Source organism: Capricornis sumatraensis, chromosome 18 (genome assembly GCF_032405125.1).
Source record: "Capricornis sumatraensis isolate serow.1 chromosome 18, serow.2, whole genome shotgun sequence".
Lineage (NCBI taxonomy): Eukaryota > Metazoa > Chordata > Mammalia > Artiodactyla > Bovidae > Capricornis > Capricornis sumatraensis.
Genome location: NC_091086.1, coordinates 20,637,738 through 20,661,338, shown reverse-complemented (window position 1 = coordinate 20,661,338; position 23,601 = coordinate 20,637,738). Strand labels below are relative to the sequence as shown.

General features: G+C 40.1%; 1 protein-coding gene across 1 annotated transcript in view; it reads left to right on the top strand.

Moving 5' to 3' along the window:
- The window catches only part of NLN (neurolysin), a 94,298-nt gene that overhangs the window by 26,177 nt on the left and 44,520 nt on the right, over positions 1 to 23,601 (top strand). Inside the window, exons 2-4 of the mRNA XM_068990612.1 lie at positions 9,183 to 9,442; positions 12,992 to 13,140; positions 23,001 to 23,108. Coding sequence (XP_068846713.1) covers positions 9,211 to 9,442; positions 12,992 to 13,140; positions 23,001 to 23,108 — 489 coding nt within the window. The 5' untranslated portion in view covers positions 9,183 to 9,210. The remainder of the gene's footprint in view (positions 1 to 9,182; positions 9,443 to 12,991; positions 13,141 to 23,000; positions 23,109 to 23,601) is intronic.

The window sequence follows — 23,601 nt, the reverse complement described above, 5'->3', positions numbered from 1 at the left end:
CAGTATTCTTGTCTGGAGAATTCCATGGACAGAGGAAATTGGTGGGCTACAGTCCATGGGGTCACAAAGAGTTGGACACAGCTGAGTGAGTAACACATACACAAACAATCTCATAGGAAGTGTTTTTTATATTTTAATTATACAGGCGGATTCTTTACCAGCTGAGCCACCAGGGAAGCTTGAATCTGCCTGCAATGCAGGAGACCTGGGTTCGATCCCTGGGTTGGGAAGATCCCCTGGAGAAGGGAAAGGCTACCCACTCCAGTTGTCTGGCCTGGAGAATTTCATGGACTCTACAGTCCATGGTGTCGCAAAGAGTCAGACACGTAGAAACTACTTGGCAAATGACTCCTCCTTTCCTCACTGTCTCTGTTCTTTCTTCCCTCCAAAGAAGACACCAGGGAACTGCTTTACAAGTCGAAAAGAGAAAGGATACCAGCAGGAGGATCCGGGCATACACTCATTCCTGAAAGGAGATCGCCTAGCACAGCACTGTCATTTAGACCTTTCTGCTCTGATGGTGATATTCTCTGTCTGTGCTGTCCAGTATGGTTGCCACTTGCCATGGTGGCTACTGAGCATTTGAAACGTGCCTAGTGCAACTAAAGAACTGCATTTTTTCTTTTGTTTACTTTAAATAACCACATGTGGCTACTGTGTTAGAAAGGATAGATGTAGGGGATAAAGTGCTACCTGGCTCGAGGCTTCAAGGTAGAAGAACGCTAGGTGCCTAAAGGAACAAGTGATCCTTGGGGAGTTGCACGGCTGGGATGTAGCATTGAAGAAATCCAAAATTAAGGAGTCCCGTATGCTTTGCTGAAAGGAGCCTGGACTTGAGCTGTGGCTTCTAAGTTGTAAGGCGGGGGTGATTTAGTTAGATCAATGGCTGAAAAAGACAACTTTGTGACTAGTGGGAATCAAGATTGAAAAGGCGTGGTTCTGACAAAATAACCAGAGAAGAACTAACTAAAAGAGACACAAAAATTCCAGTTGAGAGGTTGATGAAATGCAGCTCTCGTAGCTCATAAAGAAACATTAGTTCCAAAGTAAGTACTGGGAATATTTGCCAAGTATTTTAAAGAACTGGGACAAATTTTAGGAAATGCCATGCAAACTGTAAACTACTACATTATGGGGAAAGGATGGGAGCATGGATTAAATATAAATTCTGGGGAAATGGAAGTTGTGACATTTTACGTCGTGGAGTTTCACACTAGTCCTGGCCCTAAGAAAACACACTTTCCTGAATGGATGTTTATTTGTGATAATGAAGGGAGATGGTGTTGTGATAATGTTTCAGCCATGTCAATACCATCTCATTTCAAATACATAAACCCTAGCTCAGTGAGATGCTAGGGTTGTGACACCAGATAAGTACAATGGTTGTTGTGCTAGAAAAATCCTAGTCTGATTTGGCATACAACACCAGCCAATTGAACAAGTGGATGGCAGTTATTTCCGTGTCTAAAACAGATGCCACAGCTAAAAGGTGATACAAGCTCAGATCTGTATGAACTGACACAGTCAAAGACACCTTGTGGAAGGACGTGGAAGCCTTTAAACTATGCTTCAAAAGAAAATGAACCCAGTAAATTAGAATATTTCTCTCTTTAAAATATTTCTTCATTTTCGGCTCTGTTGGGTCTTAGTTGCAGTACACACAGTCTTTCTTCTCAGGGCATGGACCTTTCTCTCTAGGTGTGGTGTGAGGACTTAGCTGCTCTGTGGCACGTGGGATCTTCCCGGACCAGGGATGGGACCCGTGTTCCCTGCATTGACAGGTGGATTCTTAACCCCTGCACCACCAGGGAAGTCCCAATCAGAACATTTCTGAAAGCACATTCCATAAAATATTTTGCTAAAGTTTTCAGACAATTACTAACTCACAGTAACAATGGCATGCTCATTTGTCAAAACAAAATTCTTTAGCCTGGTAATCTCAGTCCAAATCTGTGCTGCTTGCTTTCTTCGCCTAAATATTTGGTTTTTGGACACAGGAGACTAGAGTCCCAGCAAATCCGTCTTCCTGTCAATTCTACTATGGTATTTTGTATTATTTCTTGGTTAGAAATTCAGAGCTGTGTGTTGAAAGTGCTTCAAAGACAGAGGAGAAAATGAAGGTGTGGTTGGGACTGAAATAATAGCCTGGGAGTTTGTGGAGAGGGGGCGGGAAAGCTAGAGTTTAATTAGACTGTGGGAATCTTGGATTTAATCTAGATTTTCATGTTCACATAACTGCATGTAATAACTCCTGTAGAGAAAGACAAGATCACGGTGTGTTGCCTGCTTTCAAATTTTGTAGCTCTCAGTTGCAAAAATTCAATAAAAAATCCTCACTAGATCCTCGAGGGTACAAGCACAGTTGCTAGAATGACGGCAGGCACACTGGTTTCCTCCCCAAGTGCAGTTCTCCTGCAGAGACACCAAAGGGAAGAGATCAAGGTACCAGCGTCCAAAACACTGAATGAGATTGAAATCGTAAGAAAGGAGCAAAGAAGGGATACTCAGCGAAAAAACAGTGGAAGAGAGAAAGCAGAGACCATGAAGGGAGAAAAGTTCTTGATAGATCAGAATGTTTTAGTTAGAAGTATTAGGGAATCCTTCTGGCTCCATTCCTCTTCTTCAGTAACAATAATTATAAATCTTGACTGGAAGTACGACAGAATCCCAGACGATGAGAAAAGACGGTATAAGATTAAAATTTTCATGTGTTCTGTTGACCATGAAATCATGATTTCTAACTTCTGTTCCTTTCTTCTTAGCACATCTATTTAGGAAATCATTGCACTTTAAGGTAGCTTCTTGTTAGTTGCCACAGAAGCCATACAGGGGTGATTATGCGTAGAGCCATTCAGCCAAGATAGAGCTGCTGACATCTTCATCAGTTTAACCAAGTTAAGATCAGGTGTGCTGTGACCAGACACTCCATCTTTCGATAAATGTTAGGAAATAAATGAAAACCAGAGGAAGTCATCATGTCAGTGAGATGTTTGACATAATTTTCTTTTAAAGCTATTTAACATTAATGAAACGTGTCCATAGTAGTTGGTTTGTTCTAAGAGGAGTGGTGAAAGGAGCAGGGTATTGGGATGTAGAAATCTTACGTTTTACTCATCATTGTCCCTCTTACTATTCCTTAGCTCAGTGATCCCATGGCCAGCCTCTTTATCTGTCCTGCAACTTCCTTGGAAGTTCAGCCAATCAGGGTCATGGCTCACTCCATCAAGGCCTCCGTTCTGTGTATCCATGAGGAATTGTGGGAATATGTATTTTGGAAATTTTCAGCCAACACACTACATTTCACATCCCTGTTATTTTAGGCCACCACCAAGCCTGGGAGACCCTCCAGGCTTGGAAGGTCTTATACTCTGACCTCTGTATGTCTTGTTTTTTTCTCTGCTCATTTCTTCTTGTTTTTTTCTCTGCTCATTTCTTTATCCGTTTTCATTCCCTTTCCAGCTAGGATCCTGTTTGAGGCAAATAGCATAAAACCACGTTCAAACTGGCTTTCAACAATAGACTCGCATAACTGGAAAGTCTACCTCTAGGTCAGGCTTCAGAATTAGTTGATCTAAGGGATCGGTGATGTCAGTAAATATTTAGTTTCCTTCCTTTATTCTTCTAGTCGCAGTGTTTATTTCATCCTTTAAGTCAGGTTCCACTCATTCTCTATGATGGATGTCAGCTGCGGTCAAGGACAGCAGCCTGCTCATTTAGACTCAGGAGGAATGAGACCCCTTTCTCTCACAGCAGTGCTAAGGATCAGGGATGCATGGGGCCTGGGAAGAAAGTTGTATATGATCAGATAGGGGAAGAGGTGAATAGCTGGACAAAAAAAACACATGCTTAGCTATTGGAAGTACTTGGACTGATCCTTTGTTATTTCCAGAGCCCTTGTCCCATGGGAAACAGACTCCTCCTTTTTTTCATATTCTCTGGATCCTCTTTTCTCCTCCTAACACTTATTGAAATCCATTCAGCTCTGAGGAAAGTATTTCTGCATATCCCTCTTTCTTCCACACCGCATATCACAAAGTAAGGAGGAAAGGTTGATATCTTCTCTGTTCCCGATTGCCTCCTTACCCCTAGATCTGCTCACAGGCCAGCACCTCTTCACCACGCCGTAAAAGTGCCTTTGAGGCTCACAGTACCCTGCTCATGATGTCCTCTCCCACCCACCCGGTTGGTCCCCCCAGTTCTTTGACGATTTTAGTTTCTGGTTCAGTCTTCTTCTCTGCTCCCAGGCCCAGCCATCAGACTGCTGACTCCAGTGTTCACAAAGACCGTCCGTCCAGTACTGGGCTGTCAGTTCTTTGCACTCTTCAACTATATCAGCCATCCACTTCCAGGAAAATATCGTGGTTCTCGTCAGGGTTAACCTTTGGTTTCTTAAATTCTGACATCTAATCGTTTTTAGTATAGCCTAACTACTTCCATATTACCTGTTTCATTGATTCTGCTTAGACTACAGTCTCTCTTCCTGTCTCATACAATTTGCTCTGCCCAGGGACATATGCCACTTCTTCCTACCTCCATTAGCACCTTGCTCCATATGTCCCCCCCTTTTTTTTCTGGCCAGCCATGTAGCATGTGGGATCTTAGTTCCCCAACTAGAGGTCAAACCCATGCTCCTTGCAGTGGAGGTACAGTCTTAACCATGGGACCACCAGGGAAGTTCCGCTTCATATGTCATTTAATAGTGAATGAATGAGTGAAAGTCGCTCAGTCGTGTCCACCTCTTTGTGACCCCATGGACTGTAGCCCACCAGGCTCTCCTCTGTTCATGGGATTCTCCAGGCAAGAATACTGGAGTGGGTTGCTGTTCCCTTCTCCAGGGGATCTTCCCAAACCAAACCCAGATGTCATTTAATAAGTAATTTAAAAAACTGGTTTCACACAGAATCATTAAAAATCACAAATTGCTCAAATAACATATTCAAACAACATAAATGAGTATTTTAAAATATTTTGATGTAAGAGCAAGGCCTTTTTGTTAAATGTGAATCACTTGATCGGCGTTCCTCACTGTCCTTGAGTAAACTCTACCAAAAATGCATTATTTTTCACTTCCAGTTTCAGTCTGTTTAAAGTGAAGCAAGCACACTCCAGACACACATAAGTAATCTGAGTTAAGAAACCTGCTGAATCTTTGTAGTTCTGTTTTAAATCTTCTCTAACAGCAGTTTTTTGGTTGGCTTTTTAGTAACTGTCATGTTTAAAGTGTTCCCAAGGTAGTTGACCTAAACAACAGATCATTCTTTTGGCACACATTTAATCAGTTAAATACTTCAGTTACATGAAAATGAGTGTAATAAATATAAACAGTTTTGTAACAAATAAACTTGACTCTTGGTGAATATACAACTCAGCTGGTTGAAGGAGAAATGTTGAAATACATTGGAAAATAGTCTGCCAGTCTTGAGTGTAACTATCAACCAGTAAGTTTCAGATAGGAGACATCAGTTATTGGGAGAGATGGTTAAGGGGGTCAGATGGTTAAGGCTTCTGGTATGTTAATAATGTACCTTTCTTTGTCTCAGCCCCTTACACCCCTCAGTTCTCACAGCCAGCTCCATGGAGAGTTGCTGAGGTGCACTCTGTCTGGTTCTTCACCTCCATACCCTCAGTCGTAGTAATCTGACTTCCACCCCTTCCACCTGGCTGACACTGCTCTTGCCAGAGTCACCAGTGACATTCCTGTAGCTGAATTCAACAGAGACTTTGTGTCTTCTTGAAATTCATCCATCACACTGTCCTCCACCCCTCCCATTTTCACTGTTCACTTTTCACAGTTCCTTGACCCCTTCCTACTTGGTTTTCTTTCCTTCCGTTTCAATGATTAAACTAGAGTTAGAGTCCGGTTGGTCTGCTCTCCCTCTGCAAATTCCCCTGGGCCAGCTCAGCCACCCATGTCACTCCAGTTACATTCAACAGTAATGAATTTTGCTGACTTGCACCACAGCCGCTTCAGACTTGGCACGTCCAAAACTGAATTTCTCTGTGTCCCACCAGAGAGCCTCCTCCTTTGTCTAAGTTCCCTAGTTTAGCAATAGTGCCTCTGTCTGTCCCTCTAGTTCAAGGAGAGAAGGCTAGATACCATCTCATCTCTTCCTAAAATGCGTTCAGTACCAAGTCATAGTGACTTGACTTCCTGAATATCTTCTGAGTCACTCCAGTTCCCCCTGTTTCCATCACCTCTGCCATGCAGTCACCTGGCAGTTCTAGGCATGAGTGTGAATATCTATCTGAGCAACCTCTGTCAGCTCTGTATTCCATAATATTATGCCCCAGTTCCCATCACAGCTTTCCTCTGGAATGAGCCCTCTTTTGTAAACATTTCAACTCATTATAATTTGAGTGATTTGTTTAAAACACATGTCTTTTCTCGTCTCTCATCTGATTAAAACCCTTCAGTGGCTTTGTTGTGACTCTTAGAGTAGGTCTGAACTCTTAAATGATTCCCAAGGCTCTTCATTCCCGAGTCCATCCTTAAGCTTTTCAGATTTTTCGTTCCTTACAGTCTTTACCTTTGGATAATTTCTATACATTGTTCACATCTTGGCTTGCTCATTGTTTCTTTTAGAAAATCTTTCTAGAAAAGCTCCTTCTGTGATATTTCAGAGTTCTCCCTGTTTACCCTATAAACTCATCTCAATGTAGTACAATTAACTATTAATCAATTTGTCTTCACTATATTATAAATTATATATGTTATAAATAGAAGGGTCCAAGTCAATTTGCCTTTTTGTCTTTGGTGCCTGTAACAAGGAGTAGACACAGTGCATGCTTATAAGTATTTGTTGAACAAACGACATTGAGTCAGTCACTCAGCCTTTCTCAGCCTCAATTGCATCATCTGTTAAAGGGGAATATTGTCCTGCCTACCTCATAAGGTCGTTTTGGGGTCTTGTAAGATAATAGGAATTAAGTTTAGTATTCTGGTTAAGAGAGTAGGTTCCGGATCTCTACTTCTTGGTTTTTAATCCTCAGTTCAGTTCAGTCGCTCAGTCGTGTCCCGTTCTTTGCGACCCCATGAATCGCAGCACGCCAGGCCTCCCTGTCCATTACCAACTCCCGGAGTTCACTCAGACTCGCGTCCATCGAGTCAGTGATGCCATCCGGCCATCTCATCCTCTGTCGTCCCCTTCTCGTCCTGCCCCCAATCCCTCCCAGCATCAGAGTCTTTTCCAATGAGTCAACTCTTTGCATGAGGTGGCCAAAGTACTGGAGTTTCAGCTTTAGCATCAGTCCTTCCAATGAACACCCAGGACTGACCTCCTTTAAAATGGACTGGTTGGATCTCCTTGTAGTCTAAGGCTCTCACTATATCGCCAGCTGTGTGACCTTGGGCAAGTTACTTAACTTGTCTGTGTTTTAGAATCCCCTTGACTTTTGAACTGTGATGTTGAAGACTCTTGAGAGTCCCTTGGACTGCGAGGAGATCCAACCAGTCCATTCTGAAGGAGATCAGCCCTGGGATTTCTTTGGAAGGAATGATACTAAAGCTGAAACTCCAGTACTTTGGCCACCTCATGCGAAGAGTTGACTCATTGGAAAAGACTCTGATGCTGGGAGGGATTGGGGGCAGGAGGAGAAGGGGACGACAGAGGATGAGATGGCCGGATGGCATCACTGACTCGATGGACGTGAGTCTGAGTGAACTCCGGGAGTTGGTGATGAACAGGGAGGCCTGGCGTGCTGTGATTCATGGGGTCGCAAAGAGTTGGACACGACTGAGCGACTAAACTGAACTGAACTGGCTAAAAAAAAACTCCACAATATCTACCTTATGGGGTTATTGTGAGTTTTAACTGAAAAACATTCAATACAGTACCTAAACACAATAAATGTTAGCTATTATAATATTTTTATTTTTAAGCTCAAGAATTCCATATTATAACTATATATGCAAATATATGGCATCAATTTTTAGTTTCAGTATTTTAAGGGGTTAAAGGATTGGTATAATTTTTAATTTTGTTTTTACCTTTATCTTTAGGATAATATCTACCAGATTTTATTTTTTAAGTCATAAATTCATATCAACATAGTTGATTTACATGAAATTTTGGTAATACATTTTTTAAATTGTTCAATATAAAAATAATTTTGAAAATACTTCCTTCCTGAATATCAAAATATTGAGTTTACATACATGGTAGGTGAATATTAGCAAGAGAAAAATGTTTAAATAAGAAAGACTACTGCCCAGCAATCCCACTGCTGGGCATACACACCAAGGAAACCAGAATTGAAAGAGACACGTGTACCCCAATGTTCATCGCAGCACTGTTTATAATAGCCAGGACATGGAAGCAACCTAGATGTCCATCAGCAGATGAATGGATAAGAAAGCTGTGGTACATATACACTATGGGGTATTCCCCAGCCATTAAAAAGAATACATTTGAATCTGTTCTAATGAGGTGGATGAAACTGGAGCCGATTATACAGAGTGAAATAAGCCAGAAAGAAAAACACCAATACAGTATACTAACACATATATATGGAATTTAGAAAGATGGTAATGATGACCCTGTATGCTAGACAGCAAAAGAGACACAGATGTAAAGAACAGACTTTTGGACTCTGTGGGAGAGGGAGAGGGTGGGATGATTTGGGAGAATGGCATTGAAACATGTATACTATCATGTAAGAAACGAATCGCCAGTCTAGGTTTGTTACAGGATACAGGATGCTTGGGGCTGGCACACTGGGATGACCCAGAGAGATGATATGGGGAGGGTGGTGGGAGGGGGGTTCAGGGTTGGGAACTCATGTACACCTGTGGTGGATTCATGTCAATGTATGGCAAAACCAATACAGTATTGTAAAGTAAAAAAATAAAATTTAAATTAAAAAAAAAGAAAGACTACTGGTTTAATTTATAAAAGACAATTATCAATATTATATCTTTGACACCTAACTTTATTTCTCTGACTTAATTACATAAGTAATTCAGTGTTTGGAAAGTCCAAATTCCATTAACTCTGTAACTAGTCAAGAAAACAAGTAAATACAAGAGCATTTAGTTTCATGAATATGTATTCACCTGAAAGAAATTTGCTTAATTTGAATAAAAAGTCCTTTCCAATTTAAAATTTAATTAAATAATACACATTTATCTGTTGACTTTGAACCAACAAAATGCCTAATTTTTATCCTTTTCTGATTGTTTTTAGAGTTGGTGGTTCCAGAATTTTATTCAGAATGACTTTAGGAAGAGAAGAGATGTCTCCCCTTCAGGCAATGTCTTCCTATATGGCAGCTGGTAGGAATGTTTTAAGATGGGATCTTTCACCAGAGCAAATCAAAACAAGAACTGAGGAGCTCATCTCGCAGACCAAACAGGTGTACGATGCTATTGGAATGCTTGACATTAAGGAGGTGACTTACGAGAACTGTTTGCAGGCACTGGCAGACGTAGAAGTGAAATATATAGGTGAGTAGGATGCAAAACATATCAATATTTCATTCTGTGGGCATCATAAACCATTTTATGCTTCCCGACTCAACAATTTATTTTCCAATTTTACAAGACATTGATTTTTACATAATGATGTGTAATTGCTTAAATGATTAATGATTCATAATTGCTTAGAATTATATTACCTAAGGTAAAAAATTTTATTATGTGACCTGAGGTGCTATAAAATATACACTCTTGTTACAGCTGCTTTCTGGAGAGCAATATCTATCAAAACTTTTTAAGACGTGCAGGCGGATTCTTTACCAGCTGAGCCACAAAGGAAGCCCAAGAATACTGGAGTGGGTAGACTATCCCTTCTCCAGGGGATCTTCCTGACCCAGGAATTGAACTGGGGTCTCCTGCATTGCAAGCAGATTCTTTACGCACTGAGCTCTCAGGGAAGCCCTAACAAGTGCATACCCTAGCCCAATAATTAATTCCCCATTTAGGTATAATTTAAGAAATAACCAGATATAGGAAAAATCATGTATAAATTTATGTATAAACAGGTACTCTATCATAGCAAAAGCTTGGAAACAACTAACTGCTAAGTGTCAACTAGTAGAATAGCTAAATAAATTATGGTACATTCACCCTCTATAATAGTATACAGGCATTAAAATCATGTTTAGGAACAGTATTTAGTAACATTAAAAGGACAGAGAAAGAAAACAAATTTTAATAATGTCCAATGTCTTGGGTACTAAGTTTATAGTTGATTTTTAATTTACTCTTTATACTTTTCTCTATTTTCCATATTTCCTACACTTAAAATATATTATTTTTATAATCTATTGTGTGTTCAGTTGCTCAGTCATGTCCGACTCTTTGCAGCCCCATGGACTGCAGCCCACCAGTCTCCTCTGTCCCTGGAATTTTCCAGACAAGAATACTGGAAAAGGTTGCCATTTCCTGCTCCAGGGGATCTTCTTGACCCAGGGATTGAACCCACCTCTTGCATCTCCTGCATTGCTGGCAGACTCTTTACCACTGCCCAACCTAGGAAACCCCCAATATAACTATTAGACCCTTTGAATTATAAGGAATGAAGAATCATGCCAGTTATCTCGAAGAATTTTGTAGGATAATTGTGCCTAAACAATCTTGGCTGTGTGGTAACTGGGCTAAGAACATAGGCTATAACTGAATATCATAAACGTCTGTATGAATTCTCGAATTTGGAAGGTTGTCCAAAATCTTAAGCAGCCCTAGTGACCACATCACCTCTTTACCCATACCAAGAGTTCCCTACCCTGTGTCCTACCCTGACGTAGGGACTGACTGACTACTTTCTCTTCCCTCTGCATTTCGGTTTCAGTTTCTGCCGCTTACTACCAGCTTCTTCACTCGTTTTTGTTCAGTCGCTAAGTCGTTTCTGACTCTGCGATCCCATGGACTGCAGCACAACAGGCTTCCCTGTCCTTCACTATCTCCTGGAGTTTGCTGGAATTCATATGCATTGAGTTGCTGATGCTATCTAACCGTCTTACCTTCTACCACCCTCTTCTCCCTGGTGGGTCAGACGGTAAAGAATCTGCGTGCAATACAGGGTTCCATCCCTGGGTCAGGAAGATCCCCTGGAGAAGGGAATGACTACCCACTCCAGTATTCTTGCCTGAATTCTACTGACAGAGGAGTCTGTTGGGCTACAGTCCATGGGGTCACACAAAATCATGACTCAGTGACTTTTTTTTCACTCTCATTAATGGCCACTAAATTTTGCTACAAGGCTTGAACTTAAAATCTTCAGTAAAAAAGATCAAAAGAAGGGAGTTGATCCCCATTCAGCAGAGCTTTCTCAGCAGGCAATTTCACATGCCTCTTCCACCCTGTGAGTGGTTTGTCCTTGGTTCACATGCTCACATTTTCAGTCAGTTATGGCTATGATACTGTGCCAGGGTAATAGCTTATGCATTTAAGAAATGTAAAAATAGGTGGGGAAAAAATCTTTTAAAACAGAATGATCTTAAATGCTGCTTTTTCTCCCCAAATCATGCACCTTTTTTAATATAACTTTAGTTTTGTGATATTCGTTCTCCCTCTGCTGTGAATTTCTCTTCATAGGTTAATCATAAAAATGTTTTAATTTCAGAATAGATTTTTTTAAACAACTATCTAATTTTTTAAAAAACAGACACTATGAATTTGTTCAGGTATTTGTGGCATTTTTATAGCTTTCTTTGTAACCATGTTATAAGAGGACTGATATGCATAAGGTAGCTTGTTTAACTGGACAATTCCTTGGTATGTAAAGGGTAGCTTTGCCATCTACCATATATCACATGTGTAAATTTTACCTATTTACAATACCTTCAAAGTGCTAAAGAGTAAAATTAAAATATGTTGTCACAACATAGCCACAACTTCCCTGTAAACGATACTCTTTTTTTTTTTTTTTGCTGTAGTATGGATTATTTCAAGACATCAGATTTTTGCCTAATTAAAGTCAAAATACAAATGTTTGAAAAATCCAACTACCAAGTTTGACATGGGAAAGTGAGAACAGAAGACATTACCACTATCATTTAACAGGAAGGGCCCCAATATTCAGCTGCTTACTGGATATGTCCATTGAGATTTCTGAGGATCATTTGAAATTATATGCAGTGCAGCTTTTTATGTTTGTATGAATGCCTACATTTGGGGGAGGGTTCATGACTTTGGTTAGATTAAGAGTAAAGGTTCAGAACTTTCCTGAACAAACCCATCCCTCTAAACTACCTGCTTGTTTCTTAAACATGCTTTGTTTTGCCAGTCCCCGTGCTTGCCGTCTCTACTTCTCCAGTCCCCAGCCGAGCTCTTCCTCTCACCCCGCCCGTCCTCTAAGGTCCAGCCTTCTCCACGGGCACGGCTTAATGCCTCAGCCCTTGGTATTGCTGCCTTTGAGTTCCTGCCCCATTCATTTGACAGCTACGCTGCTCTGTCCTGGAATTGTTGTTTATCTTTTCATGTACTGTTCCCTACCCCCAACTCCCAGACTATAAAAAGCCTCAGGATGAGAACTATATCTTTTAAATTGGAAGATTGTGATTGATGTATACACTGTACTATATATATATAAAATAGATACTAGTATAAGCCTACTGTATAGCTCAGGGAGCTCTACTTAATACTTGGTAATGGCCTATATGAGAAAAGAATCTAAAAAAGAGTGGTTATATGTATACGTGTAACTGATTCACTTTTTTGTACTCCTGAAACTAACACAACTTTGTAAGTCGACTATACTCTAATAAAAATTTAAAAAAAAAAAAAAATCTTGTTTCCCCTCTACATTCCCAGATAATAAATTGCACTCTCTCCGTACTTCGTTAATTGCTCAGTGCACACCCTTACTGTTCTTAGCAATGCCCCTGGAATAACAAAGTCCTATTTTAGACTCTGTTTCTCAAAAGCCTTAGGAGCCTTTAGAGAAAATATATAATGAAAGACTTATATTAGGATAATCATTCACCTATGTATGAGGTTTTTTTCTTAATACCAACTTGATGAGTCCTTGTGGTTTCTTTCCTCTATTAACAGTGGAACGAACCATGCTAGATTTTCCCCAACATGTCTCCTCTGACAAAGAAGTACGAGCTGCAAGTACAGAAGCAGACAAAAGACTGTCTCGTTTTGATATTGAGATGAGCATGAGACAAGATATCTTTCTGAGAATTGTTCATTTAAAGGTAAATGATCTGATAACTCCTTTAAGAGGGAAAAAAAACCAACAATAAAGACAGAAAAGCCTTTAACCAATGATAAAAAGTATTTGAATGTGCCTAGATTTTGTTTCTAATTATTATAATAGAGGGCACAACATAGTGTTATATTATGCCACTTAGGTTTATGTTCAGCTACTAATTACATTCATTTAAAAATTTTAAGACCAAGTATAATAAAAGAGTGTACATCTATAAATCTAAGACTTTTTAACTATCATGAACTTTAATAGTTTAATGAAAAAACTTCTTTGAATTTTTAAAAAATTGCAGCTCCAATGGAGTTGAGTTGTCTATAAATAATCATGTGGTTTTGGCCGTAAAACTGATGACTTACTGTTTGATTCTGCATGCCGGAGACATTCCTCTCTGTCATTCTTACATTTCTCAGGACTCACAGAAATTATGGATTATGAAATCTCTAGGTGGGTCTCCTTTGAGTGTTTTCACTCTTTTCATCACCAATGTTGATTTGCTTCCTAGCATTTTCATCATGTCTTTGCTTTGAATTTTTATTTTCATGGTTTTCAGCAATTTGTTTGGAAAACAACCAAGGTTTTACCGTCCTAGGCATTTTTGTTAATTTTGCATGTTGCATATGCAAAATCTCTAAGATTGTTTTCTTTTTAGCAAATTATGACAAGAATTGAAATTAAAAGCTGTTTTATTTCAAATTTTTTATTTGTAATTCACTGTGGCATGTGTAATCAAAAATTTATTTAGACATGTAAGACATGTGCTATTTTTTCATGTCAGACATTTTTCACCCTTAATTTGTGTTCATCTATGATGACTCATAATTGTTCATCTTTGGCACTTTAAAAATAACATAAAATAACTCTATGACTATATTTTACTAAATTGTTCTCGTTTCAACTTTTGACTCCAGTTGTTATTCTATACAAATCATGGCCCTTATAGTTTCTGATTTTTATTGCATCCCAGAATAATCTAATTTCTTTTCTATCTGGATATTCTATATGTACTATAGAAATTTTCCCTAGTATTTTCTAATTTTCTTTGATTAAGTATTTTTTTATCCTGACTTCTGAGTTCTTATTTGGGATTTTCTAGCCTCAAAAAGGTATTGTAATCTTAATGTTATTAATTGAGTCTACTGTTTTTGTTACTTTTCCATCTTCTCTGATTTCCTATAAATATCATCAAGATCTGGGAGGTTTGTCACTTTAGATTTCTTTGTTAAACTTTTATCTTTTGTATGTATTGGCCTCTGATCCCACTAAATAACCATTGTGCTTGTTTATGTACTGGGCCTTATTTGGTAAATTTAAATACCTACCTTGACAAATAGTAATATTTTTCAGTTGGTATTTTAAAAAATTTAGAACTATCAGTTTCAGTTCTTTGCTAGAGTTGGATGCTTGAATAGATGGTAAATCTCACACCATTCATACCTAACAAAGTTAGATGTATTTAAATCTTCTGTTTATTTTTTCCTTTAACTTTCCTCTAAGTAAAAATAGAGCAACCATGATACAATACATAAAGCCTTCATTAGACTGAGTAATAGGATTTTACATTTATGTAGAGTCATCAATTTCAGCCTTGTTCTACCTGAACGAGGGTGCGCTAAATAATAATCTCAAGGTACCACCAATGTAGCCAATAATCAAATGTATTATCTTAGTTAGATATAACTAAGCTCCTGTTATTTTTCACTTAAGATTGATGAATGGAAGCATGAAATTACTTTTCTTCACAGTTCGTTAATGCAAAATCTGTGCCCAGTAAGCATTCTAGTTATCTGTGGATGTATATATATAACACGTAACTCTAAAACTTAGTGACTGAAAATAGTACCAGTCATTTTATCTTCTCTCATAGTTTGTATAGGTCAGGAATTCAGGAAAGTGTCAGTTGAGCAGCTCTGGCTTGGAGTCTTGCGTGTGATTTCAGGCCATGGTGGCTGGAGCAGGTAGACCAGCCAGATATCTCTGTTTTTGTGTCCCCTCAGGGCACTTCCATATAGTGTCTCTCTGTGGACTAATTTGGACTTCCTCCCAGCATGGCGGCATCAGGCAGTAGGACTTCTTTTCCTGGAGACAGAAGGCTTCAACACGGATGTTACAGCATGTTCTACACAGAAGCTGCACTGCATTGTATGACCTCAGAAGTCACATAGCATCACTTCTGCAACACCACGTTGACTGACTAGTCACGACAATCTCCCAGATTCAAGGGACGCCACATTACAGTCTAGGGAGTATCATCAGATTCACAGTCTTGTTTCACAACCTTTAAAATAAGCAAGTTCTTGACTAAATGGATGGATGAAATCATAGTAAGGCATGAGACTAACCAGCGTGCTGTAGCCTTCCTACTTCCTTCCCAAGCGTGACTAGTAATGCTACTTTACGGTTATGTAGCAATATACCAATCTTGTGAAGTATCCCTTTTTATAAGTAGAGAAACTAAGGCTCAGAAATGGTAACTTTCCAAGAGTCATGGAAAAAAAGTGAAAGTGTTAGTCTTTCAGTCATGTCCAAGTCTTTACAATCCCATGGACTGTAGCCCACCAGGGTCCTCTTCCATGGGATTTCCCAGGCAAGAATACTGGAGTGGGTTGCCGTTCCTTCTCCAAGTCATGGAAGTGGTTGGTAAACACTTGCCAGAAGTCACGTAGACTTTATGTTAAAGCCCTCAAGGGAAAAAGGTGTCACATTTGGTTTTATTTTGCATCTTTGGCAGAGTGCCTGGTACAAAGTACAGTAAATATTTAGTAAATGTTCCTCAAACTGAAGTAAGAAATGGTAACAAATTAAAAAAACAGGCCTTCAGTAATTGATGCAAGGACATGGGCTATCCATGTGGGGCAAAAAATATCGTATTGCTTCCTCACAACCAAATGAAAAACAATCCCTAATGGATTAAAGTCTTAAAAAACTAAACTTAAAGCTTCTGGCAGTTTATATAGAAATAAACCTTCATGACATCTGAGCCGGAAAGTATTTCTTAAAAAAAGACACCAAAAGTGCTAACTATAAGTCTGATAAACATGACTGCATTAAAATAAAGGACTTCTATTAATAAAGTGAAAAAACACTAATACAAAAAAAAAATTCAAATACTAAAAAAAGAAATTTGCAAAACATGAAACTAGCAAAGCATTAGTACCTACGATATATAAGGTAATACTTTAATCAGTAAAAAAGACAAGCATCCCAATAGAAAAGTGAGCAGATGACATGGAAGGTAGTTCAGATGAAACACAAATGGCAATTAAACATGAAAAAAATGCTTAACCTCATTAAGTCAGGGAAGTTCAAATAAAGACTGCAGTCAGATTCTTCACTGACTAGATTGACAAAAATGAAAGTCCGACAGTGCCAAGTATCTGTGCAGAAAGGAATCAATGGGAATATTTGTGCACTGCTAGTACATGTGTAAACTGATTTTTTTAAATAATAGTAATAACTAATTCAGAAAAAAATCTAATCCTATGAAGTTGGATCTTACATTCTCTGTAACATAGCACACCCTCCCCACGCCCACTTCAGCATTTACCTAAAAATAGTTTCCATTGTCCACAGGTGAAATTGAACATGTATTCATAACAACCTGATCTATAATAGCAAAACACTGAAACAACTCAGATTTCCATCAAAAGGAAAATGGGTCAAAACACTGTAATATATTTACAATAGAATGTTTTATAGTAGTGAAGAAAATAAACCACAGCAACATGCAAGAGCATGACTAAATCTTCAGTTCAGTTCAGTTCAGTTCAGTCGCTCAGTCACGTCTGACTCTTTGTGACCCCATGGACTGCAGCATGCCAGGCCTCCCTGTCCATTACCAACTCCTGGAGTTTACTCAAACTCATGTCCATCGAGTTGGTGATACCATCCAACCATCTTATCCTCTGTCATCCCCTTCTCCTCCCGCCTTCAATCTTTCCCAACATCAGGGTCTTTTCAAATGGGTCACTTCTTCAAATCAGGTGGCCAGAGTATTGGAGTTTCAGCTTCACCATCAGTCCTTCCAATGAATATTCAGGACCAGTTTCCTTTAGGATGGACTGGTTGGATCTCCTTGCAGTCCAAGGGACGTGCAAGAGTCTTCTCCAACACCACAGTTCAAAAGGATCAGTTCTTCAGTGCTCAGCTTTCTTTATAGTTCAACTCTCACTTCCATACATGACTACTGGAAAAACCATAGCCTTGACTAAATGGACCTTTGTTGACAAAGTAATGGCTCTGCTTTTTAATGTGCCGTCTAGGTTAGTTATAACTTTCCTTCCAAGAAGTAAGCATCTTTTAATTTCATGGCTGCAATCACCATCTGCAGTGATTTTGGAGCCCAAGAAAATAAAGTCTGCCACTGTTTCCACTGTTTCCCCATCTATTTCCCATAAAGTGATGGGACTGGATACCATGATCTTAGTTTTCTGAATTTTGAGTTTTAAGCCAGCTTTTTCACTCTCGTCTTTCACTTTCATCAAGAGGCTCTTTAGTTGTTCTTTGTTTCCTACCATAAGGGTGGTGTCATCTGCATATCTAAGGTTATTGATATTTCTCCTGGCAATCTTGATTCCAGCTTGTGCTTCATGTAGCCCAGCGTTTCTCATGATGTACTCTGCATAGAAGTTAAATAAGCGGGATGACAATATACAGCCTTGATGTACTCCTTTTCCTTTTTGGAACCAGTCTGCTGTTCCATGTCCAGTTCTAACTGTTGCTTCCTGACCTGCATACAGATTTCTCAAGAGGCAGGTCAGGTGGTCTGGTATTCCCATCTCTTTAAGAATTTTCCAGAGTTTGCTGTGGTCCACACAGTCAAAGACTTGACATAGTCAATAAAGCAGAAATAGATGTTTTTCTGGAACTCTCTTGCTTTTTCTATGATCCAGCAGATGTTGGCAATTTGATCTCTGGTTCCTCTGCCTTTTCTAAAGGCGGAGGAAAATCTTAGTAACAACAAATGAAAAAAAGAAACTCCATAACACTGCATACAATGAGATATCATTTTAAAAGGCCAAAAGGAGCAAAAGTAAACAATGTATTTAGTGGGATTTTAGTGTGTTGTCCCTAAGTCATGTCCAACACTTTTGTGACCCCATGGACTATAGCCTGTCAGGCTCCTCTATCCATGGGATTTCCTAGGCAAGAATACTGGATTGGGTTGCCATTTCCTTCTCCAGGGGATCTTCCTGACCCAGGAATCAAACCCAAGTCTCCAGCATTGCAGGAAGATTCTTTAGTGCTGAGCCACTGGGGCAGATCCAAACAATGTAAATGTAAGTGTTAAACTAGAAGAAAATATTTAACACAAAATTCAAGGGAGTGGTGACCTATTACATAGATAAAGGCAACAGTGTTTTAATATTCTGTTTCATAAGTTTAAGGATGGATTTAATTTGTTTTCAAAATATATATCAGAGAAGGCAATGGCAGCCCACTCCAGTACTCTTGCCTGGAAAATCCCATGGATGGAGGAGCCTGGTAAGCTGCAGTCCATGGGATTGCTGAGGGTCAGACACAGTGGAGCAACTTCACTTTCTTTCACCATGCCTTCTTGATTTTGAAATGTACAAGTCTAGTCATTGGTCATAATATATTGAAACTTGTACCTTTGTCAGACTCTTAAATGTCAATAGATCCAATATAAAGCATCAACTTCCTTGCCTTAGTTTTCTCATTAGCCCAATGTCCTCTTGTGCTTCCCAAGTACTCCCCTCTTTTCTCACTCACTGCAGATTAACACTGTTTGCTATTGTATCTTTTCTTCCTCTGTGGGACTTAAAGGGCTTCAAGGAGATAGTCTGTCTTGTTTCCCTAGTGCCTGACCTTAATTGGAGCTCCATAAATGATGTTGAATAGAACAGAACTAGTCCCAGTCTAAATGTGTCCTCATGTAGTGCGGTTTCTCACTCTGCCTGTGGCCTACACAAAAGCAGACTCTTGTGACAGTGTATAGGAGTCAGCAAGCAGGCCTTTCTGCAGCCCTCCTGCACAGAGTGCAGGCAGCTTGCCTGAGAACGCCCTCCTCACCATAGTAGCACAAAACCTGACAGTAAGTATCAGTTCAGTTCAGTCTCTCAGTCCTGTCCGAGCAACCTCTTTGCTATCCATGAACTGCAATATGCCAGGCTTCCCTGTCCATCACCAACTCCCGGAGCTTGCTCAAACTCATGTCCATCAGTCTGTGATGCCATCCAACCGTCTCATCCTCTGTCATCCCCTTCTCCTGCCTTCAGTCTTTCCCAGCATCAGAGTCTTTTCCAATGAGTCAGTTCTTCGCATCAGGTGGCCAAAGAATTGGAGCTTCAGCTTCAGCATCAGTCCTTCCAGTGAATATTCAGGACTGATTCACTTTAGAACAGACCGGTTGGATCTCCTCGCAGTCCAAGGGACTCTTGAGTCTTCTCCGATGCCACAGTTCAAAAGCATCAATTCTTTGGTGCTCAGCTTTCTTTATGGTCCAACTCTCACATCCATACATGACCACTGGAAAAACCACAGCTTTGACTTTTGACATACAGACCTTTGTTGTCAAAGTAATATCTCTGCTTTTTAATATGCTGTCTAGGTTGGTCATAGGAGCCCATATAAATAAAGTCTGTCACTGTTTCCATTGCTTCCCCAATACAGCAAGTAAAAGTGATTGAAAAAAGAAACCAAAATGAGAATCAGAAGAAAGGGAAAGACATTGCAAATACAGAAGAATTTATTTCTATCCCCACTTTTACAGCTAATCAGCTGTGGGATATTGAGGATGTAATTTAACCTCAGTTTTCTTATCTGTGAAGTGAGTATTTTGTTACTTAGTTAAGTCAAGTCTTATCTGACTCTTTTGCAACCCGATAGACTGTAGCCCACCCGACTCCTCTGTCCATGGGATTTCATAGGCAAGAATACTGGAGTGGGTTTCCATCTCCTTTTCCAGGAGATCTTCCTGACCAAGGGATCAAACCCGTGTCTCCTACATTGGCAGGCAGATTCTTTACCACTGAGCCACCAGGGAAGCTCAAAAGCATACATGTAAGAGTATGTGTGTTTATGTGCTCATACTTGTATATAAAAGTTCTTAGTTACAGAAGGAAGTTGGGGAAAACTAATCTTGTTACACAGAGTTTAAAGTAAGATCCCCTGAGAATGGATACATGTGTATGTAAGGCTGACTCCCTTTGCTGACCACCTGACAATTAACAATGTTAACTGGCTATACTCCAGTATAAAATAAACAATTTTTTAAATAATAAAGCAAGATCTGCTGTCAGATTATATAAATTTGAAAATGACTTCAGAGAACTTTGGCCCCTGCCTGCCCATACCAAAGAGGCCTGAGACTTGGTTCAAGTTCAAGGAGATTAAATTCTTTTTCAGGAAGGAAGATACAGTTGGATCAGAGCCGTCTAGAAGTGTCGGCTGATTCCCTCTTAGAAAATCCTTGGGCAGTAATTCTGACCTTGCCTGGAGATTATAAGGGAGAATATTATTATGATCAGCTTTGGGATAGGAATGTGCTTTCAAAGCACATTTTAGACATGCTTTACTCCTACCAGAGACGTCTGGAAATTTCCCAGGACCTCGAGTCTGAAAGGCAAAGGGTGTCTGGTTATAATCGAATCAGACTTTTGTTAAATGTCATTTTTGTGGTAAGTCAAATATTTCAGTACATGTAATTTGGTCATTTTTAATTGTACCTAATTCAGAACTGATTTTTCTCAGAACATCCTTCTACCTGTTGACACGTGGGTTACCTATTTGGGGAGAATAAGTAGTTACCTAATTTAGGCCTGGAGTTTTAAGTTTACTGTGCTGAGCGCCCTTCTAGGCTCTCTGAGATAGCACCCTGCAACCACCAGATATGTCCAGTCCAGCCCTCTGAGTGTGAGGGCACCTGCTGATCAAGCACAGGAGGAGAGGAAGAATTCTGCTTACGTCTGCTGGTGAGGCCTCTGATGAGCCTCTGTCCTAAGCTCAGGGCCACCTGTGACCAGGTGAATGCCAGGAACCTGAGAACCCACGCGGCTACCCAGCTCTGTCCCTCGCCACTGCCAGATGGGAAGGCCCTCTGCCCTGGATCTCAGCCTGCCCCCTTGGGTTCTTCACAGTGTACCTGGCCTTTGCCAGGCCCTTCTCACCAGGGATTGTTTTTTCCTCTCTTCCACTGCACACAACTACTGCCTAGATTCTCCCCAGCCTTACAACCCATAGTGTCATCCTGTCTGGGGACTTTTGTTGCCATGCCCCGCATCTCAGGACAGACTTCCTGGCGCTGTTAAAGCCAGCCTCAGCCAGCCCACGTTCATCAGAAATCCATATGAACACTGTAATTTGAGCGACTGGCCGTCTCTGAGGGATCAGCCCCCAGCTCAGCTGTCTCCCTCGCCGTTCCGGGTGTCTTGGCCCTGAGCCACCTGCTGCTGGCATCCCAGTGTGTGCCAATACCAAGTGACAGGGTTCCACCTCCACTCATGCCAACACGCTCAGAAATTCTCCAGGGACGCAGAAAAGATTATTGTGGAAAAAGAAGTCTAACTGTTCTCTGCCTCCACTGGGAATAAACTCAGAGGAGACTGTGAGTAATGTACGTACAATAAGTACTTTAGTACTATGGCACAAAGTACTTTTTGGTAGGTAAAGTGAGATACAAATTGCTGTATTAAGGATTGGATTGGATTGATACCATCTCTCAGGAAAACCTGAACGAACTTTTTGGCCACCCCCAATTGTACCCTTGGTTAGAGTGCAACTCTGTTTACCTGCTGCAACAGAATGTAAGAAATTGCAGACGTGTTGCAGCAAGAACTCTACCAACAGTCTAACACGCAAGCTCTAAAGCTGAGCATTTTAAAGACGTGATTAGGTGGGAAGATACAAAGCTTGAGGTGAACAGCCCAAGTCTTTCAGGGAGAGCGAATGCAGCCCTCTTCGGTCTCTGAAGCTGAGAGGGTGCTAAGGCTCTCCAAACCAAAGTCCCTCATCAGCTCTCAGCCACACTAAAGCCTTTGCACCTGCCGAATCTGTCTGGAGCCTCTTTCCTCCCAGGGACCAAAAACTAACCAGCCACCCAGATGTGCCATGTATATTCTGCCGCCTGTTTTAAAGAAACATCTGGTGTGCTTATTACCTTGCTGTGGCCAGGGGAGTTTTCTGCTCTTTCTCCAGGGCCCTCGGTCCTTTTTAGTGAGTGTTGTGTGCATTGCTGCACGCAGGTTCACAGGTGTTGTCTAGCTCTCCTCCTCTTTGTGATATCCTAGCTCATTTTCCCCAGATACTTGTTCATATGCAGCTTGTTGTGGTCCCTTGATCTTTCTTGCCAAATGATAGGCATTTTTGAAGCACTGGAAGCCTTTTGCTGGTGTTCTATCCAGCTGTCCCTGTTTGGTATGTTGGCAAAAGAGTCCTACCTTCCATTTGTGCGGAATTTGCCCATTATTTTCTATTCTTGCCTCTCAAGTGAAACTAGGTTAGCAAACGGTAGAAAATTAAATCCAGATGCTTTGTGATAAGAAAGATGTTTTGTGAAAAAGACCACTCAGTCATAAAGAACGCTCAGAATGAGATTATGCAAATATTCCTATTATCACAATTTCAAGTGGTACAGCACACTTGATTCTGATGCAAGGCAGGGAAATTCTGGTTAGCTTTTTATTTCATTTTTCCTGTTTTAAATGAGCAGAAGCTCACTAAAGCATAAAAGAACTTAGGTTTTCCAAAAGGACTGCCTCATAATCACCTGTGTGCTTTCACAGACCACCAGAGATGATGAATAAATTTTACTTTGGCCTTGTAGTTTATAATTTACCCATGCATTGTTGTAATAGAAATGAAAGAGGTTGTCACACTGTTTAATTTCAGGAAACCTGTGATCTGGAAACGATAAAGCCTGAAGCCAGACGATACTTAGAAAAATCCGTTAAAATGGGCAAAAGGAATGGGCTCCATCTTCCAGAACAAGTACAAAATGTGAGTTTGTTTCTTTTTCTTATTAGAAAATAAAAGAATAAATTTTTTAAAATACAACAAAAAGACAGGAAATTGGGAAACACATTTGTAACGTGGGAAATAACTTATAGTACAAATCAATTTACAATGTATTTGGTAGCCAATGATTTTAAATCCCACAACTCCTATTAACCTCGTGTTGACTGTCAAACAGCTGATAACTTAATTGTTCTTTAATTCTGTGTGGATTTTATCTGTTTAGTGTGTGCCAGGTTTATCTCCCCCCATTCTGCTGTACATCCTCTGATAGCTAGTTCAGATCTTAATAGTCAACTTGTATTGTCATTCCTTTATGCTTACAGAGATAGGGCACTGGTAATAAAACCCTTATGACGGAAAGTTTTAAAACCAGCATTTTGGAATGAAACCCTCTATGAGTAATATATGGACCTTAAAAATGGAGAGATTAGCTTCTCAGACATTCTCCTTTGTCTAATACCCAGTGAGATCTTCC